Source organism: Macrobrachium rosenbergii, chromosome 1 (assembly GCF_040412425.1).
Source record: "Macrobrachium rosenbergii isolate ZJJX-2024 chromosome 1, ASM4041242v1, whole genome shotgun sequence".
NCBI lineage: Eukaryota > Metazoa > Arthropoda > Malacostraca > Decapoda > Palaemonidae > Macrobrachium > Macrobrachium rosenbergii.
The window spans coordinates 43,935,088-43,954,701 of NC_089741.1; the positions used below are offsets into that span (position 1 = coordinate 43,935,088).

The window sequence follows — 19,614 nt, forward strand, 5'->3', positions numbered from 1 at the left end:
AAATACCTTTTAAAATCCCAAAGTCTAAATAAATGCCTTTCAAAATCCCAACATCTAAAAAAATGCCTTTTAAAATGCCATCTAAATAAATGCCTTTCAAAAATTCCCAAAATCTAAATAAATGCCTTTTAAAATCCCAACATCTAAATAACTGCCTTTTAAAATCCCAACATCTAAATAAATGCCTTTTAACCTCCCAACATCTAAATAAATACATTTTAAAATCCCAACATCTAAATAAATACCTTTTAAAATCCCAAAATCTAAATAAATGCCTTTCAAAATCCCAACGTCTAAAAAAATGCCATTTAAAATGCCAACATCTAAATAAATACCTTTCAAAAAATCCCAAAATCTAAATAAATACCTTTCAAAAAATCCCAAAATCTAAATAAATGCCTTTTAAAATCCCAACATCTAAGTAACTGCATAAAACCCCAACATCTAAATCAATGCCTTTTAAAATCCCAACATCTAGATAAAAGCCTTTTAACCTCCCAACATCTAAATACATACCTTTTAAAATTCCAGCATCTAAATAAATACCTTTTAAAATCCAAACATGTAAATCATTGTCTTTTAAAACCCCAACATCTAAATGAATGCCTTTTAAAGTCCGAACGTGTAAATAAAAGCCTTTTAAAATCACAACATCTAAATAACTGCCTTTTAAAATCCCAACATCTACATAAATGCCTTTTAAAATCCCAACATCTAAATAAATACCTTTTAAAATCCCAACATCTAAATAAATGCATTTTAAAATCCCAACATCTAAATAAATGCCTTTCAAAATTCCAGCATCTACATAAATGCCTTTTAAACTTCCAACATCTAAATATATGCCTTTCTAAAATCCCCACATCTAAATAAATGCCTTTTAACATCCCAACACCTAAGCAAATGCCTTTTAAAATGCCAACATTTAAATAAATGCCTTTTAAATCCAAACATCTATATAAATGCCTTTTAACATCCCAGCATCTAAATAAATGCCTTTTAACCTTCCAACATCTAAATAAATGCCTTTTAAAATGCCAACATCTAAATAAATGCCTTTTAAAATGCCACCATCTAAGTAAATGCCTTTTAAAATGCCAACATCTAAGTAAATGCCTTTTAAAATGCCAACATATAAGTAAATGCCTTTTAAAATGCCAACATCTAAATAAATGCCTTTTAACATCCCAGCATCTAAATAAATGCCTTTTAACATCCCAGCATCTAAATAAATGCCTTTTAACATCGCAACATCTAAATAAATGCCTTTTAACATCCAAACATCTAAATAATTGCCTTCTAACCTCCCAATATCTAAATCAATGCCTTTTAAAATCCCAACATCTAAATAAAGGCCTTTCGAAATCTCAACATCTAAATAAATGCCATTTAAAATCCCAACATCTAAACAAATGCCTTTTAAAATCCCACTAATAAAATAAATAAGATTACCACCTACCTTGCGCCCAAGTCTCTGAGGAAAAAAGGCCTCTTGGTCATCTGTTTAAAAATGGGTTCTTCGAAGTCCTTGGTACCCAGAGTGGTCATCGGTGCTTCACAAGGTCCTTGTAGTTCAAGCAAGGTCATTGGTGTCGAGAAAAGTTCTCTGTGTCTGGCTAGGTCACTGGTGTCCAGTTGAGTATAGTGTGGTCATTGTGGTACTTGATGTGCAGCGAGGTCCTTGATGTTTAAGGCCCTTTGGTTTTTAGTACAGTCCTTGTGTTCCTACATGGTCCTTGATGTCAGGGAATGTCATTGATGTCGAGTAAGGTCCTTGGTTGGTATCCAGAAAGGTCATTGGTGTTCAGTAGAGTCCTGTGTATTCAACATGGTACTTCATGGCCAATAAGGTCATTGGTGTCAAGTAAGGTCTTGATATCCAACAATGTCATTGATGTTCAGTAAATTCCCGTGTATTCAACATGGTATTTGATGCCCAGTAAGGTCACTGGTGTCAAGTAAGGTCCTTGATATCCAACAAGGTCACTGGTGTTCAGTAAAGTCCTGTGTATTCAACATGGTGCTTGATGCCCAATAAAGTCATTGGTGTCAAGTAAGGTCCTTGATACCCAACAAGGTCATTGGTGTTCAGTAAAGTCCTGTGTATTCAACATAGTATGATGCTTACATTAAAGTCATTGGTGTCAAGTAAGGTCCTTGATATCCAACAGGGTCATTGGTGTTCAGTAAAGTCCTGTGTATTCAATATGGTACTTGATGCCCAATAAGGTCACTGGTGTCAAGTAAGGCCCTTGATATCCATCAAAGTCATTGGTGTTCAGTAAAGCCTCATGTGTTCAATATGGTTAGTGATGCCCAGTAAGGTCACTGATGTCAAGTAAGGTCCTTGGTATCCAGCAAGACCATTGGTATTCAGTAAAGTCCTATGTGTTCAACATGGTCCTTGATACTCAGTAAGGTCACTGATGTCAAGTAAGGTCCTTGGTATCCAGCAAGGTCATTGGTGTTCAGTAAAGTCTTATGTGTTCAACGCGGTCCTTGATGGCAAGGAAGGTCCTTGTCATTTAATAGGTTTACTGGCGTCCAATTAGGCCAAAGGGGCCCAGTGATGTCCACAGTACTAAGATCTCTGGTGTCCAACAATTTATTTGGATACTGGATGTCCAACGTATATATTGGCCTCCAATACTAACTTTATTATCCAGTAGTCTTTTGTGCCCAACAAGTTCTGTGACGACGTGTCTTTGACCTCTGCTTATGTGAACTCTGTTCATCGTTAAAATCATTCTTATTGATCTTGGGTTTTTTCTTACGGGAGAATGACTGACGGCCGGTTGCTGAAAAATAATAAGTTATTCTGATAAGCCTTCTTATGTAAATACACATAATATTCTGGTTTCTGTAAATACAATAAAATAATTCTCTCTGTCTCTCTCCTCACTATATATATATATATATATATATATATATATATATGTATATATATATATATATATATATATATATATATACATATATATTAATTTATCTGTTTATAAAATTTGGTGAATAACGAGTCACTAGGTCCTGAGTACATTTAAACATAATCTCGCCAAACTAATTTCATTTTCACGGCATGAACTCGCAAACATATCCACACGCAAAAGAACATATACAGTAAAAAAAAAAAAAGTACACCACTGAGAGCATTTAATTCCTTATCCACAAACAACAACAAAACTCGTTTCCTCATCAGATGACCCTAACTGAGGAGAAGAGACGAGATCTCTTAATACAGCAAGTGAATGTAGATTCAAATCTCCCAAAACTTTTTTTATTAATATTTTATTACAGTCACTGCAAGCTCTGCACTGTGGTTTTTTATACATTATCTTCATCTTCCAAGTTTATTTTTTGGAGGCCTTCCAGCTGGACCTCGTTTGGTCCAACAGTGGGGTGGGTGGGGGGCTGGGTCGGGGGCGAGGGAGAACTTTTCTGTTAGTTGAATCTTGAAGATCTTGGTCTATGGTGTCATAGTGTTTTGATAAATGAGTCTTTACATAGATGATTTCATTCCTGTGTTTTATCACATTTATAATAATAATAATAATAATAATAATAATAATAATAATAATAATAATAATAATAATAATAATAATAATAATTATTATTATTATTCTCTAACTACTGTACTTTGCACTGTCTACATTATGAAACTGTGAACGGCAGTACAGTATGCTATGAGCTTAAACTTACAGTGTTGTTATAATCTCTTTGTTATATTTATTCTTACAGGAGACAAGAAAACCCATCTTGTGCATTTTTTGAAGGTTAATATTATCATTATTATTATGATAATTCAGCAACATAGCTTTCGGAGGCTACTGTCCCCTTGAATTGAATTGAATTGAACTGAATATAGAATTTAGGCCAAAGGCCAAGCACTGGGATCCATGAGGGCATTCAGCGCTGGAAAGAAAATTGAGAGTTGGTTGTATGAAAGGTGTAACAGGAGGAAAACCTCGTAGTTGCAATATGAAATAATCGCTAGGAGAAAGTGGATAGCAAGATGGAAGAAAGATAATATGAAAGGAGGTACAGTAAAAAGGAATGAAAGGGGTTGCAACTCGGGGCCGAAGGGACGCAGCAAAGAACCTTTAGTGATGCCTACAGTGCACCCCGCGAGGTGCACTAACGGCACTTCTCCCCAAAGGGGTCCTAATAACTATATCATAGTTTAACCAGACCACTGACCTGATTAACAGCTCTCCTAGGGCTGGCCCGAAGGATTAGACTTATTTAACGTGGCTAAGAACCAATTGGTTACTTAGCAACGGGACCTACAGTTTATTGTGGAATCCGAGCCACATTATAGCGAGAAATGAATTTCTATCACCAGAAATAAATTCCTCTAACTCTTCATTAGCCGGCCGGAGAGTCGAACTCGGGCCTAACGAGTGCAAGGCCACAACTCTGCCGACTCGCCCAAGGAAGCGCTTCCTAAGGGGTCCTAATGTACGATATTTTCTCATCTTATTTTTCTGATGTTTGCACACTTGTAGAATGACGTCACTTTTTCACACACACACACACACACACACACAGACAAGCATACAGCCTAAGGAAACGGCATGGAACAACATCGTCATGTCTATAGGCCTCCCTACATTTATAAACAGCAGGATGACGACGAGCCTACAGGACCCATAGGCCTTAATGGCCTTTTTCCTTCTGCAGGAGATTAAATGTTGTTTGTATGCTGTCTTTTTTGTGGGGGGGGGTGTTGATGGTTGACGGGGAGGAATATATTCTGCAAAGTTTTTTTTCTTCTTCTGATTGTAGTTTAGACTGGTAGATATATGGAAGAAATAACATATATATTTTTTTGTTTTATGAGAATTTTCTGTTCGTTTCTTATCTTTCTATGTTTTTTTATTTACCCCAGCATACAATGAGGGGAAATATTCTGCAAGGTTTTTTTTTCATTCTCATTGTAGGTTAGACTGACAAGAATGGATTGAATATTTTCCGTTTCTTTATCCTTTCTACGTCTTCGTTGCAGTTATGCTAACAGACAATGAAGAAAATATTCCGAAATATTTCTTAAAATATTTTTCTATTACTTCTCTTGTAGATGAGACGAAGTATACAAAAATATTCTACATCCTAATTTTGGTCTGGTTGGCGGACATGAGAAAATATTTTACCTTCTTTAACTCTTTATGTTTTCGCTGTTTCTATCTAGCAGACGAGGAAAATAATCTTAAATATTCTGCATTATTCTTTATCTTCTTTTATGGATACGTCAAAGTAAACCAGAGGCAAACGATTGTATTTTTCCTAGTTCTTAACATCACTGATATTTGTTATGCCTTCAATTCTCCTATTTGCAGAACATGTCAAAAGAGTGAATAACTAAACCCCTCTGGGACATATTATTGCACTAACTTCCTTAACAAGCGTTCACAACACACTTAGAGAGAGAGAGAGAGAGAGAGAGAGAGAGAGAGAGAGAGAGAGAGAGAGAGAGAGAGAGAGAGAAACCAACCTCCATTTCTTCTTGTCTCAGACACATAATAAGGAAGACAGTATTTTAAATGTGCAAAGAAAATTTTGTATACATTGACTCGACCTACACACTGCCGAATTCTCTAGCTGCTTCTGTTTTTCCTGGTTCTTATAATCTTCTTTCTTCCGCTAAAACGTCCAAACTGACTTATGAAAACGACGAATTTTGCAGAAAGGTAGGCCTATAGCAAACCTAGATCGCCCATAACCTGATGTCTCTGTAAAAGGTTTGTTAATGACAAAAGACCCGTGAGTTTTGTTGTTGTTGTTATTATTATTATTATTATTATTATTATTATTATTATTATAAGTCTAAAGACTATAGAACCTGATCAACACGTTCCACTGAACTGAATGATCATCTGTGAAATGAGGAGGAAAAGATCAGTTTAGCAGTGTAAAGTTATTTAATACCCGAATATGAAACTCTGTTACAGACTTAATGCTGAGGCTTCAAAATGTAAGTGAATTCTTCTCTACACTGAACATACCCCATCTTCTCAACTTTAAATTGGTTTGAGAATTTGGAAAAGGAACCCCTCCACTCTATCATTACTCGTAGGGTCAGAAATAGGTTGCAGAGTACCTTGACAGTGTCCCATTACAGGCGATGCTATGGCTGTTTCTCAGAAGGAGAGCGAGTTCTTTTCAGTGTCGCTTGCACCCACCGTCTGAGCAAGTCGGTCAGATTTACGTGGGATTTAATCGTTTAACCTGTTTTAGCAAAGGAAAATGTACTCATGCACAATATGCCTCTCCTCACACTACTGATCGGGAGTAGTCAAAGACTTTCTCTCTGATTAAATGACACGAGACTCACTGCACATTGGAGCCGTTTTGACTTTCACTTTCAACTTGTAGTCAATATGACTCCGTCAAAAGGTCAAAGACCTCTGCTTGTTCTACAAATGTTACTTTATGCACTGATCTCAAGAACTTCTTGGTTGTTTGCTACCTCCAATCTCACGTTCTTGTTGTACAGATCAGGTTTGACAATCCCACACTCATTGTGTTGAAAGCTACACACTCAAGAGTCAACCAATTTGAACGGTTTTTCATACCAACCACTAAAAGTGGTGAAATCCACTAACGAACTCACCTTATATTTGGGGCCTGTTGTGTGCAGCCATGACTGCTTTTGTCTTTACACCTTATAAAGGTTTAATTAGTAAGGTTGACAGATTTGTTATCAGTAGTGTACTTATTTTGGTAGGTCACTTTATCTTTCAACATTTCTAACCATTTTGCAAAATCTGTCTTATTATTGTAGTGGTGGTATTAATATCAGTTGAGGTAACAGTACTCTTCACGTTCACTAGTAACCCTAAGGCAATTCAGATTGTCAGTTTATCACATTATGAAATGTAATTTCACAGCATTATTATAATACTGTGCAGCATTTAAGGGATGAAGATTTAGTTAAGGGTAAATGCCTTAAAACACGTTAAAAAGGGTCCCCACCAAGTAATAACACCTGTTGAGAGGGAATTGAATGTAATTCCAGGATGTGTACAAATTCAGGGTCCAAACTATTAGTTTGATTTGGTAAACTATTTAAAGTAGATGAGGTTATTTAGCTCAAGTAAAGTTATGTTGAGTAAAGTAATCACTTTCATTACATTAGTTTATTAGGTAGGCTATGATTAGGTTAGGTTAGGTCAGTGATTCCCAATGTGCATTTCGAGCAACTATAGGATTACGAGAGGTCTCAGGGGTTCCACGGGACAACGTGTGTGTAATACACGTTCAACTTAAATATACTACTCTTCTTGATAAACAGGAAAGTGCAGAAATGACTCCCCAGAAACTGTAAAATTAATGAGTGTCTGTTGACCAAAATAATCCTGCTATGGTACTAAAAATGATAAGAATTATTATATTAGGGATATTAATTCTGGTATAATTTCTTATATCTATCTATCTATCTATATATATTATATCTCATGATGTCAACTTTCCTTTTTGGAGGGAGTGGCACCAGAAGATTACCACCTTCTACAGTTTTCTCATTAAGTCTTTTACGGATGATACCGGTAGCCCCACAGCTTTCTGGACCCCAGCAGATGCTGAGCTCCATTTACAGCTGGATGGACTAGTGAGCAGAACTCTGGGAACTATCTTGGTCCTAGCACTGGCAAGCCTGAGCACTTTGCCATTCAACCACTGCATTTGCAACCCGTCCCCAGCTCATTAGGACTGTAAGGCTGTGTTTCACTTGAATCTATTGTACCTAAGCAAGACTGGATTCCAGGTAACAAAGTACAAGTGATACCACTAAGCTACAGTGTCTCTATAACATATAACAGTTGGTCCCAAAAAGTACAAATGAATGTAAAGTGATTCGTTGGCTGTTAAGGTTTGCAACCTCTGGGTTAGATTATTTCGTTAAGGTTCAGTAAAGTTAGGCTAGCCATGCTCATTAGGTTAGGTTAGGAAAGGTTAGTTTGATATGGAATCTTCCTAAATATGTTGTGTGTTATGGGCTTTTGATTAAAGTTATACTAGGTCTATTGTTCCAAATTTTGTTGTCGGAAATATAACATATTTACTTGGCTTAGCTAACATGGATAGGATAGACTCAGGCAGTCTCACGTAATTAAATTTAACGTGAAATGACCAATGGGATAACAACTTAATGTCCCTTCCTTGTCAAATCCTTAAGAAAACAATAAAAACAAGGAGAAGAGGTGGGATTCACTAAGAATGAAAATATTGCCCTGGGGAATAACCACGAAGGAAAATATTAACCTACCTCCTAATAGAAAAATGGTTAATCAGGAAAACAGAGGCAGAAGAGAATTTTAATGCTTGGCATTGAAAAAAAAACCACTAAACAATGTAATGCAATCATTGCTAACTTCACCACAATTAATTAATGAGGAAAGAGGTAGTCTGGCAAAGTTTATGTTTTAAATGTCATCCTTTAACTAAGACGTACTAGCGCCACAACCAACCTTGGCCGAGGCAAGACAGGTTAGAGCCAGGCACCCGGACTGAATAAGTTAAGTTACTATGTTCGTGAGAATGAATAAATTGAAGTAAACTAGCCTAATGGAGGAGAGAATATAATAATTTACAGGTCACTGTATATTACCAGAACTCTAGTAAGGCAAGAGAAGCCAGGGTATGGTGTATGAGAATTATCAAAACGCACTCGAGAGACGAGTTCATGATTATTGGTGCTGGTTACCGACAACGCATATCCGCTCAAAATATCATTAATTAATGGAACACCATCTGCAATAGGACACCTTCAGTGTATGTAACTGGCACGACACGTACAACAAATTTAGGGTTAAATATATATCGCTATCATTGCTTCACGATAGAAGAACGGACATCTTGAGGAGTTTTGCTTTCTGAACAACCAGGACCGACAACCAGCTACTCAGAAATCTTAATTCACATACTACGCTAAAAATTATCTTTTTACACCATCCCTACTTACTCATTTCAACTGTTGTTTCATTCTTCTTTCCATCTATCCACACTTAGCAAGGAATTAACAACTTGAGTCACTTACATTAATAGAATCACAAAACAGACTACGTTCTCTTCATCTAGTAAACTAACACCGGGTCACCGGCCTAGCCAGATATATAGATCGTCTATTCTTTTCATTTGTATTTTCTACTTATATGAATATCAGCTTATTTAAAACTACTCAGTCGAAAAATGATTGTTGATAGCTATTAAGAAATAATGAAAAAGTTTCGCCATATAATGTTTTTAGGTTATCTGATCATCCACTGGATACTCATTTGACCCCAGAAAAAAAAAGGTAATGTAAGTGTCTCCTATCACCAGCCGTTGATCGGAGTGCGTACAGTGCGAATTCATACCTAAAATAAGGGGGTTAAACTTAGGTGCTTTTGGAGAGTCAAGTGGGTGTCCTGCGAGAGAGAGAGAAATCATTAAACAGCATCATGGCAAACTGCATGAAAGCGAATACGCAACCATTACTTAAAGGTAAAATTTTGAATATATTCTCCACGGTTTTCATCTTTCATTACTATATTTAACGTCAGTTCTGCCTTCTACCTGTGACATAGTTGTCAGGAAATATGAAAAAACGCAACTATTCCTGTGAACGGATAAGAATAAATAGGCCATGCATGTTAAACCGACGTCAATAGTGTCGCATAGGTCTATTGGTGAGCTGGTTAACCATCCCTCACGACCACTGTACTGTCATCAGCTTTACGAATTGTCGCTGTTGTTGTTGTTGATATTGTCGGGGATTAAACGAAGGCGTTATATCCAACATACATATTACCTTCGTAATTCTATAAAACCCTCGAAGGCCAACTCGTACAGGATTAAGGTGACCGGATTGCAGGTTGATCCACAGTTTAGCGTCTCGAATGGAGTAGAATTCCGTAAGACTAGGCCTATGCGACAGAAAGGAAACCGATACAAAGGAGACATTATACATGATACATACATACACTTGTATATCAACAAAGGAGACATACATGACACATACATACATACACTTGTGTATCAACCAGCCTTGCGGTCGTTACCCTCGGGATTGATAATCCACGAAAAAGGAAACTAATCGGAATATCGTTACAAAAAATTACTCAATTTATGATAATAATTATTGCTCAAGGCTAATATTATTACTTTCCACATTCAATGTAATCACGTCACGTGGGTGTCAACTGGTATGTAACCACGAATACTGTAACTAGTGCGAACCAAAACTCCCGTTCCACGTGGCCCTTGGTCAAGTGGCACGTATGTAAAGCTTATACGAAATTTTTAAGTTTCTCACGAATTTAATAAAAAAAAATCCAAAGCGTTACGTAACACTTCAGAATTATTTTAGTACTATAGTTGCAACATATCGAAATTTGGTCTAAATCTGGATATCAAATTGCTCAATGCCAATGGTCATTAACTTAAAATAAGTTATCCCAAAACACAGAAACGAGTAACTCTGCAACAAGGACAATTTAAACCAACAACTCTCGACAACGAACAGAATTGTTGAGGTAGAGAATGTTTTAAAGTGCATTCTGCTTTAGCTAACCATGAGGTTTTGCTGCAACGCAGCCCAGTGTCGAGGAAGGGGAAAAAAAATATCGCGAGTCGGTTACCGGGAAAAAATATGGTAAACAAAAAAAGGGGGGATGGAAAAAAAAGAAAAACCGTCGGTGAAAACCATAAAAGGGAAGACAAAAATGAGAACAGAAAATGATTGCATCGCTAGATAAAATGTGACGATATGGTTGTCGGAGGAGAGAGAGAGAGAGAGAGAGAGAGAGAGAGAGAGAGAGAGAGAGAATATGATGATGACACGAGTCGAGCGACGAGGAATGGTTGAAACGCTAAGGAACAAACATTCGGTATCTTCTTCGTTCAGTTACACGGTGAAAGAGAGAAAGAGGCGGAGGAGGAGGAGGAGGTCCGTCCCATTAATTCATTAGACGGGCGAGAGGTCTTATAACTGGGACGGACATAGCCGTGACAGAACTAGTCCCTGGAGTGAATGCGAAATCAAAGATATTGAAAAAGGAAAGATAAGGATAAGCGGTACTAGCAAGAGAGGAGCAGCAGTCAGCGGTCGACCTACACACCACCGCAGCGCCGCCGCTACTCGCTGGGGCTCTCTCTCGCCTCCCCGATCAATATGGCCGTACGCGGCCACCTTTTTGGCGACGACTTAGATTAGCGACCTCTCCACTTGGCCCCTTCTCAATAAAGTACTAACCATGGAAATGCCATAATGGGAATGGAGTTTGCCAATGAAAGTCACGTAGAGTAAATATCCATCATCTCCGACGACCTGCAATTCGTATCCTCCGTTGGAAATTTCGCGTTCAGAACACCTAAATTTCTACAATAAACTCAACCATTCTGAGCTGTTCCTTTTACCTCCCCGCGGTGTTGCCAAGTGTGCATAAAAATAGATGCACAAAATTGTTGGATCTTCGATAAGTTTCTTATTTGTCAACGGAATTGAATTTTTCACCTACCATGCGATGGGTCGTATTTTGCACGTAATTTAGATTAGCTTAATTCAGTTCCGGGCGCATGCCGCAATTCTCACGATACGACTATTGACAACAAGTCATATAATTTTGAGACTAGAAACCCATGTTTCAGTAGCTGGTCGCCCTGATGTACGTATATTTTGACTTTCAGAAATGTATAAATCCCTTTAACGTCATGAATTAGACATGTACTTCTGACAATACAGTTTTACATAAGGGTAATATAAGGTTATATTTATTTGTTTTTTCTTTCTCCCTGTTTTTGTCTTGCATGAGATAGCCTAGTATCCAAACTTTTTCCTCAACTTTCTGAAAAATCTTCTCAGTCGAACCAACTTGAACAAAAACCGCGTAAAAATCTTTCCCAAAAGCGAAGGGAAAATAAAACCTTTATAACCTGCAACTTGCAATTGTTTCCTTCGGTTTCCAAGAAACTTAAATAGGCCTATCTTTCGCTTAACTATGAAAGGGAGGCGTCTGTTGCTTTAGAAGATCCGAATGTGGTAGTGAGGATGAGACCAACACACGATAACGTAGACTTCGTAATGATATTTAATGAATGCAAAATATATTCATTGAGCAGAGAAAATCGATAGGAGATACGGTACTGGTTTAGTGAAGCAAGAACCATCTCTCGTGGAGACTTTAACCCCTCCCCTGCCATCACCCCTCCCTCCCTCCCCTCCCCACCCACTGGAAAGAAAGAAAGAATGAAAGGGAGCAATGTCATTGCTCCTTTTGTCTTTGCTGTTTTCACCCCCAACTGAACAAATTCATTCTTGCAACGATGGTCTGTATAACGTAAGCCTGTATGATGGTGAGTTCTTGTTACGAAGTTGAATGAAGACAGCGCTGCACCAGAGAATTAATCGTTCGATGTGCAGTTACTGAGGTGTGCTCTGTTTGACGTCATTTTTTTTTCTAAATCTTTTTCCGATTCAGGAAATGACAGAATCTCCCGGGAATATTTGCGATAGCGGACATAGGGATTTAAACAACAAGCAAATTTGAAACTTAAGCATTACAACAATCGATCAGCTCTCTCTCTCTCTCTCTCTCTCTCTCTCTCTCTTCAACGGGAAATGTGCTGTATCCACACAATTGTTAAATAAAGATGACTAAGACTGAAATGAATGCTTACGTACACTAGAATTATCATGAAGGCATTTGAGGTACTGAGAACAAAACACCCCACAGAAACGCACACACACGCACCTACACACACACACACACACACACACACACACACACACACACACACACACACACATATATATATATATATATATATATATATATATATATATATATATATATGCGTGTATATGTAATGATAGTTAGATAGATAGATAGATAGAGAGCCAAATTACTGTAACCGAAAACGTAGACCTAAATGTACTTTGATACACGTGCCTAAAAAATATCAGTATTGTTGCCATGTATAGAATATTTATACTAAGAAAACCGATGGCTTAGAAATGTATGAAAAACCGAATGAAGTAACAAAGAAAGGTCCAAGAAGACACTGCCGCATCCGTATTCTGTATACACGTAACGATTGAATAGGACTAGAGATAGGAACGTACAAGCTCTGCACACAAAACACACGCCACCGGCTGAGTGCCTCTGTCCTTATTATTATTATTATTATTATTATTATTATTATTATTGCAAGGCATTTTCAAACGACGTATCGAATTTTTTATTAGAATAGTTACTTTGAAGATATGGCTGTATAAAGTACATGTCCTTTACATCACAGCCAAAATCGTATGTGAAATTCAGGATGATCATGATAGACTCTCGTTGGGTCTAGTGTGAACTTCGTTTACTATTGTCTTTTATTGTTTTTAACAAAGTGAAACTCCTTTAACAAAGGAAACTTCAACAGCTACTTCACCTACCTACACACAACTCACATCAGGAGCACGTTGACCCCCCAAAATATAGTTACACATGAGTCTTTTGAGTTGTTGTTATGTACGTGAGACACATCAACATCACGTTAATCCCCTCAACGTATTCTACTTAGAAGTCGTATGAACAGCACAATGACCAAGTTACTTTTACCTGCTTACACAAAAGACTCACCTGTATCTCGTTGTCCCTGTTACATAGTTAAATATATCTTACACAGACGTCTCACCAGTACCACGTCCACTTAAGTATACGTATTCCGTACAGCACGGTTCCCTTTGTTCTAGTTATACTGCTGGTTTCCCGATTGACGAAGCTAAAGCGCGTTGTGGATGGCCATTCTGTGAACGGGTGACCGTCACTAAATGTTTTAAAAGACTTTATTTTGAAGGAAACAGAGTATGAGACTAGGGATTTCACATATTTAGGCGTTTTTATATGGAAGTTAGGCTTATTAATAATAATAATAATAATATAATAATAATAATAATAAATAATAATAATAATAATAAAAAATAGATAGATAAATAAAGAGAAAATATATCTTAGCACATTTGATAGCTATGGCAGCCACTTTCTTTTAGCAACTCTTCATTCTTGTAACTATAAATACGATTAGGAGAATTTATTATTATTATTATTATTATTATTATTATTATTATTATTATTAAAAATATGCATTTTCAGTGCCAATACTCATGGTTTGTTGCGCCGTCATGTCGTCTCATCAAATCAATCAGTCTCTGGATGGACCCGTTTGTAAATACACTCTTGAAAAAAAAAAATGGGAAGAACTTTTAAAATTTTCCAAGGTTCGTACCCAAAAAGAAATCGTCGCCAAAAAAAATAAAAAAGAAAAAAAAATCGATGAATTGTCTATAGTCTTGGGTGCGTTCGTTGCTCCCAGTTGGTTTTTTTTTTTTATAAAAAAACTTTCTCTCACTTTCAAAGATGTTAGGCCCACTCTCTTTATCCTCTTCTCTTTCTTAGTAATTAATCAGGGAGGCTTTTGTTAAATGACTAATTATTACAATAATAAAAAGCGTTTGGAAACCGCAAATCTCCGCCAAGGCTGAGCTGTCTACTCCCCGCATTCCTTTCTTAGTATTTTGAACATAGTATCATTTATTATGTGACTAAATTACGATAGCAAACAAGTAAAAAATGTGCCGAAGTTTCTTCGGCGCAATCGAGTTTTCCGTACAGCTGCTACAGCTATAATCAAGGCCACCGAAAATAGACCTAGCTTTCGGTAGTTTCGGTGTAATGCTGTATGAGCCGCGGCCCATGAAACTTTAACCACGGCCCGGCGGTGGCCTGTCCTATATCGTTGCCTGAAGCACGATTATGCCTAACGTTAACTTTAAATAAAATAAAAACTACTAAGGCTAGAGGGCTGCAATTTGGTATGTTTGATGATTGGAGGGTGGATGATCACCATACGAATTTGCAGCCCTCTAGCCTCGGTAGTTTTTAAGACTGAGGGCGGACAGAAAAAAAGTGCGGACGGACAGACAAAGTTGGCACAATAGTTTTCTTTTACAGAAAACTAAAAACAAATAGGAATCGCAAATCTCCGCCAAGACCGAGCTGTCTACTACTGCCCGCTTCCCTTTCTTAGTAATTAATCAGGGAAGCTTTTGTTGTGTAAATAAATTAATATAATTACAAGCGTTTAGAATCCGCAAAGCTCCGACAAAGCTGAACTAACTACTGCTTGCCATAAAATGTCTCTTATATTCTTTAAAGCTATTTTCCTATCTCTCCCAACATCTAATCATGGGACCAGTGTCCCCCAATTTCTGATCACGCGACCAATGTTTGTTCATTTTTTGTTGAGAATTCTCTAATGACATTCGGCGTGATCTTGCTAACAAACGGAGGAACAAACAAGCAAACTGAACGAGATATAAAAATCTCCTTTTCAGAGGTAACAAAGATAATTGGAGAAAATTTTATTATAATCTAAGTACGGGGATTTAGTCTTAGAAAATGTAGCTTGTTGAGTAATATAAAAATGTTAGTGATAATGAGACTATTGTTGGACAAAGGAAACATGATAGGGCTACGATATTTCCACCACCCACTTCACTACAAGAAACATATATATATATATATATATATATATATATATATATATATATATATATATATATATATATATATATATATATACATATATAATATATATATATATATATATATATATATATATATATATATATATATATATATATATATATATATATACACACAGTAACAGTAATAGTTCCTCATTGGACGGGTTGGTATCGTTCTCAGCTAGCACTCTGCTGGGCCTGCTTTCGAATCTCCGACTGGTCAATGAAGAATTATAGAAATGTATTTCTGGTGATAGAAATTCATTTCTCGTTATAATGTGGTTCGGATTCCACAATAAACTGTAGGTCCCATTGCTAGGCAACCAGTTGGTTCTTAGCCACGTAAAATAAATCTAATCCTTCGGGCCAGCCCTAGGAGAGCTGTTAATCAGCTCAGTGGTCTGGTTAAACTAAGGTATACTTAGTAACAGCAGTGGAGTAGATGCTTTGGAACTTTCGCTGCTCATTCATAGCCCCTCCTGTGTTCTCAGTTGGAAAGTTCCATCCTCGAAATTGTCGGAGTTAACAAATGTCAAGAGTCCTGAGAAGACTGAGTATAATTTGCCTGGTAAAAGCATCTCTAATTAGCACGGAATCATAATGACAGCTTGGATTTCATTTGCTCTTAGGAATCGTCTTCATGAAAACAAATAAATGAGAATTATATTAGTTTTAAGTATAATAATTATATTGATAACAACCTTCGTTAGATAACAGCATGCTGTCTTAGTGATTTTAGTACATTAAGAAGTCTAGAGTGAATATATTAAGAAGGCCAGAGTGAGTACATTAAGAAGTCTAGAGTGAATTTATTAAGAAGTCTAGAGTGAATTTATTAAGAAGGCTAGAGTGAATTTATTAAGAAGGCTAGAGTGAACATATTAAGAAGGTTAGAGTGAACATATTAAGAAGGTTAGAGTGAACATATTAAGAATTCTAGAGTGAATGTATTAAGTAGTCTGGAATGAATATATTAAAAAGGCTAGAGTGAATACATAAAGAAGTCTAGAATGAATGTATTAAGAAGTCTAAAGGTGAATATATTAAGAAGGCTAGAGTGAACATATTAAGAAATCTAGAGTGAACACATAAAGAAGTCTAGAGTGAGTGTATTAAGAAGTCTAAAGTGAGCATAGCAAAAAGTCCAGAATAGATTAAGAAGTCCAGGTTGGACGAGGTACGTATTGTAATTGCAGTCTGAAAACACGGAGATCTTCGGCACTCACGATCTTAGCCCCGTAGCAGATCTTAGACCTCGGGTCTTAGAAAGAGAGAGACCTTAGGAAGAGAAAGATCCCAGATCTTAGAAAGAGTAAGACCTTAGGAAGAGAAAGATCCCAGATCTCAGAAAGAGTAAGACCTTAGGAAGAGAAATATCTCAGCTCTTGGAAAGAGTAAGACCTTAGGAAGAGAAAGATCTCAGCTCTTAGAGAGAGTAAGACCTTAGGGAGAAACAGATCTCAGAAAGAGTAAGACCCTAGGAAGCGTAAGATCACGGAAAGAATAAGATCTTAGATATCATCATATCTTAGAGTAAGATTCAAGATCTCAGAAATATTAAGATCTTAGAGCTCAGATCTTAGAAAGAGTAAGATCTCAGAAAAACTAAGATCTCAGAGAGAGTAAGATCCCAGAAAGATTAAGATCTCAGAAAGATAACGATCTCAGAAATAGTAAGATCTTAGATCACGGATCTTAGAAAGAGCAAAATCTCAGAAAAACTAAGATCTCAGAGAGAGTAAGATCCCAGAAAGAGTAAGATCTCAGAAAGATAACGCTCTCAGAAATAGTAAGACCTTAGATCCCAGATCTTAGAAAGAGCAAAATCTCAGAAAAGGTAAGATCTCAGAGAGAGTAAGATCTTAAAAAGAGTAAGGCTCCCCAGCAAGCAGCAGCCCGCATTACCACCTAGAATGAGAATTCAGAAATAAAGCGCTCCATTGGTCCAACGGAACATCGACTCACGGCCTGACTAAGAAGTCTGACTCACCAAGGTGCCGAGCTTATAAACAAATGTCAAGGAGTCAAGCAACTCACGGTTCCTATGGTGATTTCACTGTGATTGTAATTTAAGTATGGTGAAGGGGGTTTAGATGAGATATCTGTAGTGATGAACACGATACTGTGAAGACACTGTTTTTTTGCTGATCGTTGAAAATGTCTGTTTTACTTTCAACAACAGTCAAGGAATCAAGAAATTCACAATTCATATAGTGACTTCATTATGATTGTGATTTAAGTATAGTGAAGGGTGGGTTTATAAAGGCATGTCTATAGTGCTGGACACGGTACAGTGAAGCTACTCTATTATACACATCATTAAAGACGTTTATTTTACTTTTAACAACAATCAAGGTGTCAAGAAACTCACAATTCCTATGGTGGTTTCACTATGATTGGGATTTAAGTATAGTTAAGGGTTTTAAAAAGAAATATCTAGAAAACTAGACACTATATTGTGGTGATAATATGATTTCAATCTAGTTAAAAAGTGATATCTAGAGAACTAGACACTATATTATGAAGATAATATGATTTCAGTCTAGTTAAAAAGTAATATCTTGAAAACTAGACACTATACTATAAAGATACTATGATCTCAGTCTAGTTACAAAGAAATATCCAGAGAACTAGACACGGTATTATAAAGATAAAATGATCTCAGTCTAGTTAAAAAGTAATATCTAGAGAACTAGACACTATACTATGAAGATAATATAATCTCAGTCTAGTTAACGAGTAATATCTAGAGAATTAGGCACTATACTATGAAGATAATATGTTCTCAGTCTAGTTAACGAGTAATATCTAGAGAACTAGACACTATACTATGAAGATAATATGATCTCAGTCTAGTTAAAAAGTAATATCTAGAGAACTAGACACTATACTATGAACATAATATGATCTCAGTCTAGTTAAAAAGTAATATCTAGAGAACTGGACACTATACTATGAAGATAATATAATCTCATTCTAGTTAAAAAGAAATATCTAGAGAACTAGACTCCGTACTATGAGGATAATATGATTTCATTCTAGTTAAAAAGTAATATCTTAAAAACTAGACACTGTATTATGAAGATATGATTTTACTCTAAAAAATAATATCCGGAGAACCAGACACTACTTAGAAGATATGATTTTAGTCTAGTTAAAAAATAATATCTAGAGAACTGGACACTATACTAAGAAGATATGATTTTAGTCTAGTTAAAGAAATGTCTAGAAAACTATACACTATACTAAGAAGATAATATGATTTTAGTCTAGTTAAAAAGTAATACCTAGAAAACTAGACACTATATTATGAAGATATGATTTTAATCTAGTTAAAAAGTAATATCTAGAGAACTAGACACGGTACAATGAAGATAATAATGAGGATAATATGATTTTAGTTTAGTTTAAGGGATTTAAAAAGAATATCTAGAGTGCTGGACACTCTACTGTGAAGACACTGTTTTACTCATCACTTAAGACGTCCATCTTACTTTACAAACCGAAGAACTCGGGACATTATCACGAAATGGCACAAGTGAAAATATGGACTGAAAAGTAACTGGCGTACCATTGCGAAAGATATCCAGTAAGCCACAGCTGCAGTTGTGATATTTCTTCACGCATCCGTCGGAAAAATAAAGTCCAGTGTAATTTTATGCGTCTTCGTGATCTTAAGCATAATGGATTACCTTAAAGAACTCGCTTATTAAATTTCTCAATCAATCAGTAAGTTTGAAATTTCAAACGTAAATGGAATATCTTAAGTTCACTATAGACAGTCGTATTTTGATGAGAAATACATTTGTTAGAATAGCAAAATATCAAAAGATATTTTGCAAACGTTTCTCTCATTGCATTATCAAGTTACGGAATTTCATCTCATCTTCTGTGCTCACGATTCCCATACTCGCCCCTCTTTCAAGAGGCGTTAATACTCCGTTTTCTCGCATTCTTAAGGATTAGGTTAGACAAGGGCAATAAGTTACTCCTTTCCGTCGGCCTCTAAACAAAAAAAAGTTCTCCATAGCGAGACTGATTGTCATTGTTTGTTCAAAGAAGTATTG

The 19,614-nt window shown here is 36.3% G+C and overlaps 2 protein-coding genes across 4 annotated transcripts in view; one reads left to right on the plus strand and one right to left on the minus strand.

Annotated features, from left to right (window-relative positions):
• The window catches only part of Ssdp (Sequence-specific single-stranded DNA-binding protein), a 306,140-nt gene extending 297,043 nt beyond the window's left edge, over window positions 1-9,097 (minus strand). The window contains exons 1-2 of one of the 3 annotated variants that reach the window (XM_067089637.1): window positions 8,957-9,097; window positions 1,460-2,798 (exon numbers count right to left, since the gene is read on the minus strand). In XM_067089637.1, coding sequence (XP_066945738.1) covers window positions 1,460-1,587 — 128 coding nt within the window. In that variant the 5' untranslated portion in view covers window positions 1,588-2,798; window positions 8,957-9,097. Of the gene's footprint in view, window positions 1-1,459; window positions 2,799-8,956 lie in introns of those variants that run through there. The other 2 variants (XM_067089276.1, XM_067087545.1) reach the window with 2 other exon arrangements.
• Window positions 9,098-9,281: 184 nt separating this feature from the next.
• Window positions 9,282-19,614, plus strand: part of S1P (membrane-bound transcription factor site-1 protease) — an 81,306-nt gene continuing 70,973 nt past the window's right edge. The window contains exon 1 of the mRNA XM_067090061.1: window positions 9,282-9,477. The gene's annotated coding sequence lies outside the window, so the exon portion shown is untranslated. The remainder of the gene's footprint in view (window positions 9,478-19,614) is intronic.